A 14,122-nucleotide genomic window follows, 5' to 3' on the forward strand; every position below is an offset into this window, starting at 1 on the left:
TTTCCTTCACAAAATTAATGAAAGAAAGGTCCTCTGGAGGAGAATGCTTTCTACTTTCAGTAGGAGAGGGAGGTTAAGGTAAGTCATCGGTGTCTGTGGAAGTATCATCACCCCAGGTGTCATAAGGATCAGCAGAGAGACCTGTAGGACGAGAAGGGGGTTGGATACCCGAAGGTCCCGGCTGAGGCGCCGAGAAAATCGAAGGAATCTCCGGGGCACCGTGGACGGCCTGGAAGGCATCGGTGCCGGGATCGAAGGCATCGATGGCGCCGATGTGCATATCACCCCCGATGAATGAATTGGTGGCGAGGGACGAATCGGCATAGATGGCTGAGGCAGTACTCCCGAAGGAGGAATGCGGAACGGTGTTTCTCCTTCCGATGAAGCTGTCAACGGGGAGCGTACCCGGAGCCATCGGAGACCCGGGAATCACCGGTGGAAGGGCGGTCATGAGCGCCTCCATCCGGGATAGCAGCGGTGCCAGCGCTGCTTGCATCGGTTCCACTCTCGGTGCCGGTGTCTGTGCCGGGGGAACCTGGAGCCGTTGCATCGCCTTGTCGATGGCCTCCTGGACCAGCCGATCCAGTTCTTCCCGGAGACCTGGAGCAAGTAGCCCCGGCTCCGTGACGGAAGAGGGAGGCGGAGGCACAGTCGGAGGGACCACCTTTACAGGCGGAATCGCAACTCCCAAACCCCGATCGTGTGAGGGTGGCCTTGATGTCCCGGTCGCAGGAATGGTCGGTGCCATTCCTGGACGGGGTTTCTTCGATGGTGGCGAGGTCGATGATTTCGCTCCCTTGATGGTCCGAGACTTACGATGCCGATGGCGATGTTTCTCCCTACGATCCCCTCGATCTTGAGGGGGAGAAACGGGAGTCGATGGCCGTGAAAACGTCGATGGCGGATGGTCCCCAGACGGTGGTCGATGCTGGTGCGACTTCGACAGTACTGGTTCCGATGACATCGATGCGATGGATGGCGTCGGGGTGTGAGCACGGAAGAGGAGACCCATCTTCTCCATTCTGGCTTTGCGACCTTTTGCTGTCATGAAGGCATATTTGGTGAAAGTCAGGACATCATGCTCACGGCCTAAACACATTACACAGACTCCATGAGGGTCTGTGATAGACATGCTATGAGTACAGTCTGGGCACCGACGAAACCCTGACGCCATGGCCATCGAAAAAAATCAAGCCGCGGTACGGTCGATGGCCAGTAGGCCGCGAGGACCAAACTAGATGGTAATCGACGAAAGACGGTCAAAAAAACTTACCGGATTACCGTGGGCTGAGAAAGTTAGAGGAGGGACCCCTGTGGGGCAATTTAAGTTTAATTAACTCCGTGAGGAAAATTCCTGTCAGGAATCTCTTCAGAGCTCCTAAACCACGAGGCTACTGCTGCGCGGAAAAAAGAAGACTGAAGGGGGACCCCTGATAGCTGCAGGGTTTGTGCCATGCTGGGCATGCCCAGTAGGGGCCAGTCAAAGTTCTGGAAACTTTGACAGAAGTTTTCCGTGATTGGGCTCCATCCTGATGATGTCACCCATATGTGAGGACTATCATCCTGCTTGTCCTGTGAGAAACCCCTGAATCGGAAAAATGCAAAAGGGTTCCCGACAGGACAACGCTTGAATCTCGGAGATCCGTCGAGCGGAGGAGATAGAGACCAGAAAGACAGTCTTGAGCGTAAGATCTTTTAATGTAGCGCGACGGAGAGGTTCGAATGGAGCAGCACAGAGGGCCCAAAGGACCAGGTTAAGACTCCACGACGGCAAGTAGTACAAGAAGGTGGACATAGGTGTTTGATGCCCTTCAAGAACCGGACCATGTCCGGGTGGTCCGCTAAGGGTTGACCTTCTACCCGACCTAGGAGGGAACAGAGAGCGGAGACTTGCATGTGCAGAGAACTGAAGGAAAGGCGCTTGGAAAGACCCTTCTGAAGAAAGGAAAGGACCAACGAAACTGGGGCGGAGCGCGCCGAGACACCCGACTCCTCGCAAACGGTTTCAAAAACCTTTCAGATACGCACGTAAGCCAGAGAAGTCGACTGTTTCCGGGCCCGCAGCAAGGTGGAGATGACCTCCTCCTTGTAGCCCTTACGCCTCAGGCGTCGCCGTTCAAAAGCCAGGCCGCTAGACAGAAGCGATCGGCCTGGTCGAAAAATACAGGTCCCTGCCGAAGCAGGCGAGGGAGATGACCTAGCCGAAGAGGACCGTCTGTCGCCAGGTTGATGAGATCTGCGAACCACGGTCTGCGTGGCCACTCGGGTGCTACCAGAATCACGGGTCCCCGGTGGAGCTCTATTCTTCTGAGGACCTTTCACACCAGGGGCCATGGGGGAAATACGTACAGAAGGACGTCCTCCAGCCAGGAAAGAACCAGAGCGTCCACACCCTCAGAGCCGTACTCCCTCCAACGGCTGAAGAACCAATTTGCCTTGGCATTGCGCAGGGTCGACATGAGGTCCAGTTGGGGGGGACCCCACCTGTCGAGAATCAGAGCCAGAGCCGCGTCTGAGAGTTCCCACTCCCCCAGATCAAGCGATTGACTGAGAAAATCGGCCTGAACATTCTTCTTGCCTGCAATGTGGGAGGCCGCCAGGCACTGCAGATGCCGCTTGGCCCAGGTGAAGAGATGGCTGGTTTCTAGAGCCACCAGCGGACTGCGGGTGCCCCCTTGACGATTGATGTAAGCCACGGTGGTGTAGTTGTCGGACAGGACCCGTACCCGCTTTGCCACGGATGAGGGGGAGAAACTCCTGAAGAGCCAAGAACACCGCCCGAGTCTCCAATTGATTGATGTGCCAGCGAGACTGAGCTGTCGACCAGATCCCTTGGGTGGACTGGGAAAGACAGACCACACCCCAGCCCAAGAGACTGGCGTCCGTGGTTACTATTGTCCACTGTGGGGCTTGGAGAGGCATTCCCTGTAGAAGATGAGGAAGGGAAAGCCACCACTGCAAGTCGGCGATGGTAGAGTCCAAGAACGGGAGGACTATGTGAAACTGCTCCGACACCCGCTGCCAACGGGATAGCAAAGCTTTCTGTAATGGTTGCATAAGAGCAAAAGCCCAGGGGACTAGATCGATGGTGGACGCCATGGATCCCAAGACCTGTAGGTAGTCCCAGGCCGTCGGAGAAGGTAGTGAGATTAGATTCTGAATCTGGTGGATCAACTTGAGAGCCCTAGCACACGGCAAGAAGACCTTGCCCAACCGGGTGTCAAAGTGGGCTCCCAGGAATTCTAACTCCTGGGAGGGCTGAAGGTTGCTCTTGGAGAAATTCACTATCCACCCGAGAGGTGCGAGAAGAGCTAACACGTGATCCACCGCCTGCCGACAAAGAGCCTCCGACTTGGCCCGCACGAGCCAGTCGTCCAGGTAGGGGTGAACAAGAATTCCCTCTCTGCGAAGAGCCACTGCCACCACCACCATTTCCTTGGTGAAGGTGCACGGCGCGGTCGTGAGGCCAAAGGGAAGCGCCCGAAACTGGAAATCCCGATTGGTGACATGGAAGCGAAGATACTTCTGGTAATTGCGGTGAATCGGAATATGGAAGTACGCCTCTGTCAGATCGAGTGAGGTGATGAACTCTCCAGGGCGAACTGCCGCGATAACCGCTCGCAGGGTTTCCATGCGGAAATGCGGGATCTTGAGGGCCCGGTTGACTCTTTTGAGGTCTAAGATCAGACGAAAAGACCCGTCCTTCTTGGGGACGACGAAGTAAATAGAATACTGGCCTGCGCCAAGCTCCTTCTCCTTCTCCGGAACCACTGCTCCCAGACTCAGGAGCCTGGCAAGGGTTTGCTCCACTGCTTCCCGTTTGGACTGCCCGCATGGGGAAAAAAGAAAAAGATCCGGTAGGTCGCGAACAATTTCAAAGGCGTACCCATCTCTGACAATGTCGAGGACCCACTGGTCTGACGTGATTTTGATCCATTCCTCGAAAAACAGGGAGAGGCGGCCGCCTAGGAAGGGGACCGAGGAATGAGCCAAGTGAACTTCATTGGGTGGCTGGCTTGGGGGTGGCGCGCGTGGGCTGGCCCTCGCGAAAGGGACGACGCCCATGAAAGGGCTGCGACCAAGACTGAGAGCGAGAAGAACCACCCCTCAAGGAGCCACCCCGGCCACGTGGGGTATACCGTCTCTAACCCTGAAAACGAGGATGAGAGGGTGTAAAGGAGCGAGATGGCCTCGGCCGGTCCTCCGGGAGCTTATGGACCTTATTGTCCCCCAAGGAATCCATAAGCTTCTCGAGGTCCTCACCAAAAAGCAGCTTACCTTTGAAAGGCAACGTGCCCAGCCGGGCTTTGGAGGAAGGATTGACCGACCAATTGCGCAGCCAGAGAAGTCTTCTGGCGGAGACCACCAAGGCCATTGCCTTAGACTGGATGTGAATGAGGTCGTAGAGCGCATCAGCCCCATAAGCGACGACGCCTTCGAGACGCTCAGCCTGTTCCGCCTCTGCAGACGGGAGGTCCTGGTTGCAGAATAACTGTTGAACCCACCTAAGACCTGCCTGTAGCATGAGACTGCTGCAAAAGGTTGCACGAACCCCTAGCCAAGACTTCAAAAATGCGCTTCATGTGTGCCTCGAGCTTGCGGTCCTGGGCGCCCTTCAGGGCCGTCGATTCCTCCACAGGGATGGTAGTATGTTTAGTGACAGTGAAGGGGTCTGAACGCTTCAACCTGACAAAGGACTTCATGTACCAGAATTCCCTGCTTCATGACGGGTTTACTTACAGTCTGCAATACAGCTGTAATTAGGACATTGAGAAACTCTGTCAGCACATTGCACATTTTCATTTTTTTGGCTTCGCTGTTCTTATTCTCTGATAAGCTTTCACTGCTGTAACCTAGATTAGAACAATGGATGTATTATGTGATGGGCTGTATTACTGCAGACTCGCAAATTCCTTTCCAGAACTGCAAGTCCCAGCAGCCTCTCCTGCAGAACATGGGAGAAGTTTCACGAAAGTTCCAGGGTGTCTAGGGAGGGGGTCAGTAGCCCCTTCAGCCGGAATATGCTTGCTCAGCATTGCTTAGAACGCATGTGTAAAAGATAAGAACTGTAAAGTGCATAAGAGTCTGCTCCTGAAGGGGAGGGGCATGCAGTTGTACTAAGCCTTTGTCTTAGCTGCATCTTGCTGGCAATAAAAGTCTATCTTTACGGATCAGTTGTCTGGACCTCCTTACTGACTAAAAGAGACGGTTACAACAGCAGAGACGGAGGAGTCCACGGAGGAATTTTAAAAAATTTCTAAACACTCCTCCGGGAGGGGGTACAGCTTGTCCATGGCACGCGTCACCCAGAGGCCGGCTTCGGGAGCCTCCCATTCCTGCAGGAGTAACAGCTTGTGCATGGTGTGAAAAGGGAAGGCGGTAGCTGGAGCCCTGAGTCCCGCCAGGACCGGGTCCATATCTTTAGGCAAAGAGGCCGTAAGGGTGTCCGCGGGGGGCCCATTCAACCCTAATTCCTGGAAGACAAAGGGGATGAGGGGTTCCAGCTCCTCCCTGTGGAACATCCGTAGGGGTCGTCCCCCTCCATGGAGGGAAGGGTACCCTTTGCATCGAGGGAGACATCAGAATCCGGAAGTACCGGGTCCACCGGGGGGGGGGGGCACCCCCGGGACCACCTGCACCCGAATAGGGCCCGGGGGCTCCGCAGCCGGGCCAGCCATCAATAGCGCGGAGCGAGGAATTTTTGCCGGGGTGGGGGGTGGGGTGGATCCGTCCTCCTCCTCCTGCAGGCTAACTAAATAGGATTTGTGCAGGAGGACGACAAATTCTGTGGAGAAACGGGCCCTGGATTTCTCGGGAGGGGGGCGAGGGGGGCCGCGGGGCTCAAATTAGATGGTGTCTGAAAAAATCAGCCCCCCAGCCCCAGGCAGCTCTGAAAACGGAGCCGTTGAAAAATCCAAAATGGCCACCGTTCTCGGGCTTTCCCGACCCGGGAACGGCCTGGCCATGCTTTGGGAACTCGATCCCCGGTCTAAATTTGCCTGCCCTGCTTAGGAGGGGCCTTCCCCACCTGGCAGGCAGGCAGAGGCCCCCTCGTGAAAATCGCAAGGTGGGCTTGCCACAGGAGAGGCAGGCTGCCTGCCGTGGCATCGGTGCCGCACTGAGAAAAAAGTTGAAGAAATAAAAGCTTTGAGTGACAGCCTGCAGGCCCGGAGTGAAAAAGGGGGGGAAACCTGCTGACTCCTGCCTTTCTGGCTGCTGGTTCGATTCCCCTGAAGAGCCTGAAGGAAAAAAGAGACTCTACTGCTGTCAGAAAAGGATAAAGTAGGGGGGGCGCTGACGTCACGCGCCAAGATGGCAGCATAACTCTGGAGCTCCCACCGTCTCCCGCTAAATTTACTGGAATCTGATTCCATCCGAGGCTGTAATCATCCCTGGCTCACTCTTTTCTGTAGTGCCAATATATACCATGGCTACCAAAAGGAAAACTTTGGATTTACAACGTTTTTCCTTCTCGAAAGACGGGACTCGCGCCTTAACTGCAAAGGCTGACCGCGAGGTAGGGGAACAAGATGGCGCCGGCCCGAGCTCCCCTGGCTCTGAACCAGATGCAGGCCCCGATGCAACCCTGCTTGAGGCCGATTCGGCCCATCCTACACGCGCTGAATTCCGTGAATGGTTCGCTAACCTCCGCGCTGACATTAAAACCTATAGAAAAGAACTTTACGAGCGCATGGAGGAAATGCGGGAAGATCTTACGAGCATTGGGCACCGAGTAGATGAGATCGATATCCGAGTGGAGGGCCAGGCCGAACTGACTGCTAATAACAAACAATCGTGCGAAACTTTGAGTTCTGAAACTATGCTCCTCAACACTAAAATCGCGGATCTTGAAAACAGAATGAGGCGTAACAACCTCCGCTTCAGAGGATTCCCCGAGGCCTCGGGGCCCGAGAACTGTGCAGACTTAATCATTAAATTCTGCTCCCATCTATTAACGGAGGTTAATCGGTCTGAAGATTTCGTCATACCTACCATCCGTCTCGATCGTGCACACAGGGCCTTGAGAGCGCCGCAACCGAACCGCTGCAGGGATATCATCGTGTGTTTCTCGGACTTTACCATCAAAGAACAAATTGCGCAGGCAGCTAGGTCCCGCAATGCGTGGACCTGGGAAGAGCACAATATCCTCATATTCCCGGACCTCTCAACAGCTACCCTGCAAAACCGCCAGTCTTTCCGCGATATCACCACCTTCCTGCGCAGCAAAAACTTTAAATACTGATGGATGCATCCCTTCGGCTTATCATATATTATGGAGGGAATTACCTACAAATATACCAACCCTTCGGAAGCCGTACCGCATCTCTCCACCTGTGGGTTTTCTGGCTCCCAAGGGACGGCCAAACCAGCCGGAGATTCCACTTCTCGCTTATCCATGCCAACCTGGCAGAGAGTGGGCAAACGAAATAGCCGACTCCGACGCCACTCTGGAAGCTCTCATTCATGCCCTGAGCCACCCTGATAACTCTGTTCTCAGCTTTAATGAGTTTCCTTACTGACTGTTATGCAGGTTTGATGAAAGCTAGGAGCTTACTAGCCATTGTATTTCTTTTTACGTGCATTTATACCGTTATTACTGCCAGATTATTACTGCCTGTTACTATTTTCTCACCAAGTTTGGATGGTTATACCCGATTCTATTACTGATTGCAATTACAGATAAAGCGGGGGACGGTGACGTTCCCCCTCTTCATTTTTTATTTCTTCTTTTTGTATCTGGAGGTGACGTCCTCCTCCCCCACATAGGGGGTGTTTCAAGCTTGCATGGAGGATGAGGCAAGCTATTGTTCAAGTGAGAGGACGACTTTTAGTCCTCAGGGGTGTCATGCTACTCTATTTATTATTTTCGAGAGATATCATGCAAAGTTTAATATACTGTTTGTATTGCATTTATATGTTTTTCATGAAAGGGAGTTTAATATTTTCTCCGCTCTGGGTTCTTGTTTTGAGCTCCTTGATGTCCCAGTGGGGGTTACCATTGTTGGTATTCATGTCCAGTTACCTATACCCTCAGGGTTCCTTCACATAGCGCTTATCCTCCATAGTATTTACTTATGGCGAATTTGAACCTTATATCGGTGAATGCTAAAGGTCTAAACTCCCCACAAAAAAGAGCCTTCTTTTATAGAGAATTGGCCTCTTCCTCACCTGATATAGTTTTCATCCAAGAGACTCATCTTAAGGCTCGACATGAATCTTATATGAAAACCCCCAAATTTAATCAGCAATACTATTCCCCAGCCACCAAAAACGCTAAGTACACGGGAGTTGGTATACTATTTGCTTCCCATATTGTGTTTGAATGCAAGTTTTGTCTCAGGGATCCGGGAGGTAGTTACTTATTGTTATGTGTTACCATTCATGACTGTGATTATACATTGGTCTGTATATATGCCCCCACTAGAGAGCAGGCTGTGTTCTTCCAAGCTCTGCACCCTATTTTAATCCAACACACTGTGGGTCACCTAGTCTTAGCTGGCGACTTCAATGTTACATTATCCCCATCCCTGGACAATTCTAAGGGCCATTCCCATACCTCCCTGACTCACACCAGAGCTCTCAAGGACTTGATGGAGGATCATAATTTGATTGACCCATGGAGAGTGAAATACCCCCACTCTCGCTCATACTCTTTTTACTCCCCAGCCCATAATTCATATTCTCGCATCGACTACATACTCCTGGATAAATCATTGTACCATGTGGTTAACCATGCTGACCTAGGCATTATTTCTTGGTCAGATCATGCCCCCGTACTACTTGCTTTGAGGGCATGGGGTGGACGTCATGGAAGTCGCTTTTGGAGGCTCAATGATTCTATTTTACATGACCCTCTTTACATACAATCCTCCACCAAGCTTATTAAAGACTTTTTTCAGGATAATGAACACTCAGTAGATTCCCCGGTCCTCCTTTGGGATAGTTTTAAATCCTTCATCAGGGGTCACTTTATTTTCCGGTCCACTTATCTCAAAAAGCAGAAGGAAGCAGCCTGCTGAAAAGAGGGCGCCTGAAGCCGATCCGGGTTTTTAAATTTGGCGCGGTCGCGTGGTGCTGAGGTCACCAGCGCGACTAGGGCGGCGTCGGTCTGTTTTTTGTGCGGGAGGGCCTTTCTTGTGGCTTCCTGCGGCGGTGGGCGGAGAGCGGAGAGTCAGCCGGATCGCCGCGATTTTAAAGAAGAAGAATCGGAGGAGGTAAGTGATAAGCTTCCCCGTGGCCGTAGCAGGGGCCCACGGAGGTAGGGTGAGATTTAAAGGCCTTACTCCGATGGGCTCAAGCGCCGGCTGCGCGGGCCTCTCTCCCAGCGCCTAACTGCTCCGGGGACCTGCTTTTGGTGTTGCAGTCTGCTGAAAAGAGTTAGACCAGGATTTGGTTAGATGGAACTCATTACCCTTAACCTGGTTGGGTCGTCTGGCCATCCTCAAGATGAATGTCCTTCCCAGATATTTGTATTTATTTCAAACCTTGCCTATTCCGATCCGCCCGGACATCCTGAAATACTGGCAACGGAAGTTACTGAGATTTCTTTGGAAGAGTCGGCCACCCCGAGTGGCTCGAACGGTTCTCTACCAGCCCAAGACGCAGGGAGGCCTGGGTCTTCCTAATTTACTCTGGTACTATGGGGCTGCCCAACTTCGACCCATTATTGATTGGCATCGCCCGCAAGACAGTAAGCCCTGGGTCCAGATTGAATAAACCTGGCTTCGAACTACGCCACTGTCAGTGCTGATATGGCAGCCCAACAATACATGGAGATCAGATATACTCCTTACCCCCTGCGCTCGACAAACTTTTAACGTATGGAAACAATGGAAACGCAAGCTGGTGGGTCTGGAGCTATACTTCCTACAGAGCTCTCTCTTCCATGATACTTCATTTACACCTGGCTTACCAAGTTCTGCCTATACAGCATGGAAGATACGGGGCATATCCAGCTTTTTTCATATATTCCACCAAGGCTCGCTTATTTCCTTCGACCAACTGCAGGACTCTTTCCATCTTTCGAATGCAGAATTTCTGCCCTATATGCAACTTCGCCATTTTCTACTCCAGCTGCAATCCCGGGGACTGCTGTCGACCCAACGCTCACTATTCGAAGGCTATTGTTCCAGCACAAAGATCCTCGGGGGTCTTATCTCCAAACTTTGTAAGCTCTTAGCATCCCGCCCGCCTGCTAAACCGGCTCATCTGAGGGCCTGGGAAACAGATTTGGGCAGATCTCTGTCTGAAGACGAATGGGACATTATCTTTACTCGAATGTCGCAGGGTACGGTCTCCGCCCGGATCTCGGAAGCTAATTATAAACTCTTATATAGGTGGTATTTCACTCCTACTCACCTTCATCACTTCTCTGCTAATTCTGACCCTAGATGCTGGAGGAATTGCCAACAGTTGGGCACCTTTCTGCATATGTGGTGGGACTGTGCTCTGATCCAAAAAGTGTGGACCTATGTCTCGACGATAGTATCTGAGATCCTGGGTAGAACAATTCACCTTACTCATGCGCAGGCTCTCCATCTTCCAGATGATACTATCCCAGCTTCTGCACAGATATTTCTTCAGCTGGTCTGTACTTCAACGGCTATGGAAATTGCAACCTCATGGAAGAGGGCACAACCTCCTACACCTACTGAACTTCTGTCTCGCCTAGACAGGACGTGTACGTTGTATCGACTCACTGCGTTTAAATACCATCGACTACCTAAATTCTATCACATCTGGAACCCCTACATATCATGGAGACATTTATCGTTACCAACCCTTCCATAGCCTTACAGTAGGGTTGGATGGAGGTCTTATTGCTTTGCTTTGTCTTCATTGCTCACATTCATACAATGCAACTTTCATACTCACCATTTCAATGATACCTCGTTTTTTCCTTTTTATTTTTATTTTTTATTTTTATTTCTTTTTAGAGTAGCATGACAGGGGGGAGGGAGGGTGGGGTAAATGCTACTTTGTATTGAGTACTGCTGTCTCCTCTGTTTACTATTTGTATTGTTCATGATTACAGCAATAAAAAATTGTAAATTAAAAAAAAAAAAGAAAAGGATAAAGTAAAAATTTTAAACACTTATTATTTACTTTTTTTAAACTGAGCACAGCAGTGGGATGGCTAATCCCCTCAGGCAGCCAGAGAAGGGGGAGACGAGAACTGGACCACCAGACTCGGTCCCCACACCTGGAAGCGCCCACGGACTCAGGCTATGCTCCGCACAAGGGACGAAGCCCCCCTAAGTCCGGCAAAAGCCAGGAGACGACTAGCGTCTCCTATACAGAAAAAGACAAAATACTGATCTAACAAAAATCCTAGTGTTTTCTTTTTTTGAAAGAAGCCAAACAAAAACTAAGGAGAAGTACTTGCTTGATTCACGAAAGAGAAAGAGACACGGCTAACTAGCCGAAAGCAGGAGACCAAAGGGTGAGCTGATACACCTGCTGGAGACAGACGAATACTGAAGGGTTACAGGATAGGCTCTGTCCTCATAAAGGATATCCTTTCAGTTTTAGTCTGTCTCCACCTGCTGGAAGGAGGCTCAACCCACCGTCTGGACTGATCAGGGTACGTACAGGGAAATATATTTAAGGCTTCATTTTCTGGTACATTTGTTAATTAATCAACTACAAAAAAAGAATCAAAATGTAACCCAACAAGTAAATGACAAAAAAACAGAGGGAAACCAAACTATAAAATCAACAAGAATTTTGTCAGCAAAGGAAACAGATTATGTCAATTTGTTGGAAGGTGTCAGCAAGCCGGTTGGTATGTCCTGCTTTATGTGAATGAACTTAACCACCCGGTTAAGTTCATTCACTTCAAAACAATTTTTGTAAGGTATTTTTTGAAAGTATATAGAATTGTCATAACAGTCTCAATGCAAAGTGTCAAAGCAAGCCCAACACGGCTGGTGTTTCACAATGAAAGCTTCTTCAGGGGTTAAATCACAAAATCTTTGAACATCATTGGATTGTCGCAGTGCTTCAGGACCGTAAGTTTGAACCACATACACTTACAATCCTGAATCATGACAACAGTCTGAGGATGTTCTAAGATTTTGTGACTTAACTCCTGAAGAAGCTTTCAAAGTGAAACACCGGCCTTGTTGGGCTCACTTTGAACTTTGCATTGAGACTGTTGTGACAATTTTATATGCTTTCGAAAAATACTTAATTTGTTTTGAAGGTAAATAATCGAACTGACCAGGTGGTCCATGCTGCACATATCAGGACACACAGACAGGCATGCCAATACCTACCAACAAATTGACAATCTGTTTCTTTTGTTGTTTCTATAGTTTGGCTTCCCTCTATTTTTTAAAATTTTTAAATTAGCCGTTTAAATTAAACAAATATATATTGTAGAAAAATGCTAACAAAATGGGTTCCACAAAAGGTCTGATACAGAAAAAGCAAAGAAGCAGGATGCTAACCTTATTCTTCCTTTCCCCAATTTTAAGTGCACTTGGTCATTACTCAGCTGGTACAAATTTAAAACCTTGTGCCTTTTATTTATTCAGTTCAAAATTAAGCTTAACAGTTAAAACCTGACAAAACGTCAGAAGTTTCTGAATTCCAGTGAAAAACTCCACAGTTAACATGTCCTAGGAAAGAAAATGACCTCTGAGACAGTCCATTTATGTTCCATGAAGTCATAATCTGAGCAAAAGTAGAATGGAGCCATCAGTATAAATACAGAAATTGATAGAAGATAAAGATCAAAGTTCATCTAGTTTTCAAAAATTAAATTCTCACCTGTAGGATTTGATAAGCTACAGGACAACTGCTGAAGAGTGCTACCATGCACTTTATACACTGATAAGCTCTTTTCTGATAGTGGTTCTTAGAGCGCTGAACGGTATCAAATAAACCATCCCTGTCGTCTGGTATTCCTTTAAGTGCATTATGAATCCTAGAGGGAGAAAAAAAAAACCCACGAGTCAAATGCTTACAAACCCTCCCTGCAAGGAAATGCAACTTAAAAGTGTTTTATAAAAGGGAACATGCGTCTACATTTTTGGTACAAAAGCAAATGAAGATATGGGAATATTTTGCTGTTCTCTTCCAGAAACTGTGAATATATTATTCAATGATGATTTCTGGAAAGGCATCAGTATCAATCCTATCTTTTATAAATATCAGTGGTTTTCTTGATTTTGCAAACAGTTCAAGCTTTCAGGCTACCCATATCAAATTGGAGAAATTACTTACCTGATAATTTCGTTTTCCTTAGTGTAGACAGATGGACTCAGGACCAATGGGTATAGTGTGCTCCTGATAGTTGGAGACGGATCAGATTTCAATCTGACGTCAGCCCTAGTACATATACCCCTGCAGGACGCCATGCTCTTCAGTATTCGCTTTGAAAAGCAATTGTGGATATATGTGTGACTGAATAACTTGATTAACGTGGTTAACTTGATTAACTTGAACTGGTTGATGTGGTTATAGCTGGAGACCGCCAGTGCACTCAACCGAGAAACACCGACACCCAGTAGGTATTGTGTCCTAATTAGAGGGAAGCTTGGCTTACCTGTGTGACTTGCTCTCGAGGATTGCCCCCCCGAGGTTTCCGTGATTGTCGGCAGCCGTGGGCGGGATGCTGAGTCCATCTGTCTACACTAAGGAAAACAAAATTATCAGGTAAGTAATTTCTCCATTTCCTAGCATGTAGCAGATGGACTCAGGACCAATGGGATGTACAAAAGCTACTCCCGAACCGGGTGGGAGGCTGCCTGTGGCCCACTTAGTACTGCCCTTGTGAATGCTGTGTCCTCTCAAGCCTGAACATCCTCCATTCATACCTAGAGAAGGTATGAATGGAGGACCATGTCGCTGCCCGACAGATCTTGGCGGGTGACAGCATCTTGGTTTCTGCCCAGGACACCGCCTGGGCTCTAGTTGAATAGGCCTTGACTTGTAGAGGTGGAGGCTTGCCTGCCTCTACATAGGTCGCCTAATAACTTCTTTGATCCAGCGGGCTATGGTTGCCCGTGAGGCTGCTTTCCCCTTGTTTCTTCCCGCTGTGAAGGTCGAAGAGGTGGTTAGTCTTTCGTACGGATTCCGACCTTTCCAGATATCGGAGTAGGAGTCTGCCGACGTT

At 49.6% G+C, this 14,122-nt stretch overlaps 1 protein-coding gene across 1 annotated transcript in view; it reads right to left on the reverse strand.

Moving 5' to 3' along the window:
- USP9X (ubiquitin specific peptidase 9 X-linked) overlaps nt 1-14,122 on the reverse strand; it is a 723,495-nt gene that overhangs the window by 99,653 nt on the left and 609,720 nt on the right. Inside the window, 1 exon segment of the mRNA XM_029603145.1 lies at nt 12,775-12,931. Within this exon segment, the coding sequence (XP_029459005.1) occupies nt 12,775-12,931 (157 nt within the window).

Source organism: Rhinatrema bivittatum, chromosome 5 (assembly GCF_901001135.1).
Source record: "Rhinatrema bivittatum chromosome 5, aRhiBiv1.1, whole genome shotgun sequence".
NCBI lineage: Eukaryota > Metazoa > Chordata > Amphibia > Gymnophiona > Rhinatrematidae > Rhinatrema > Rhinatrema bivittatum.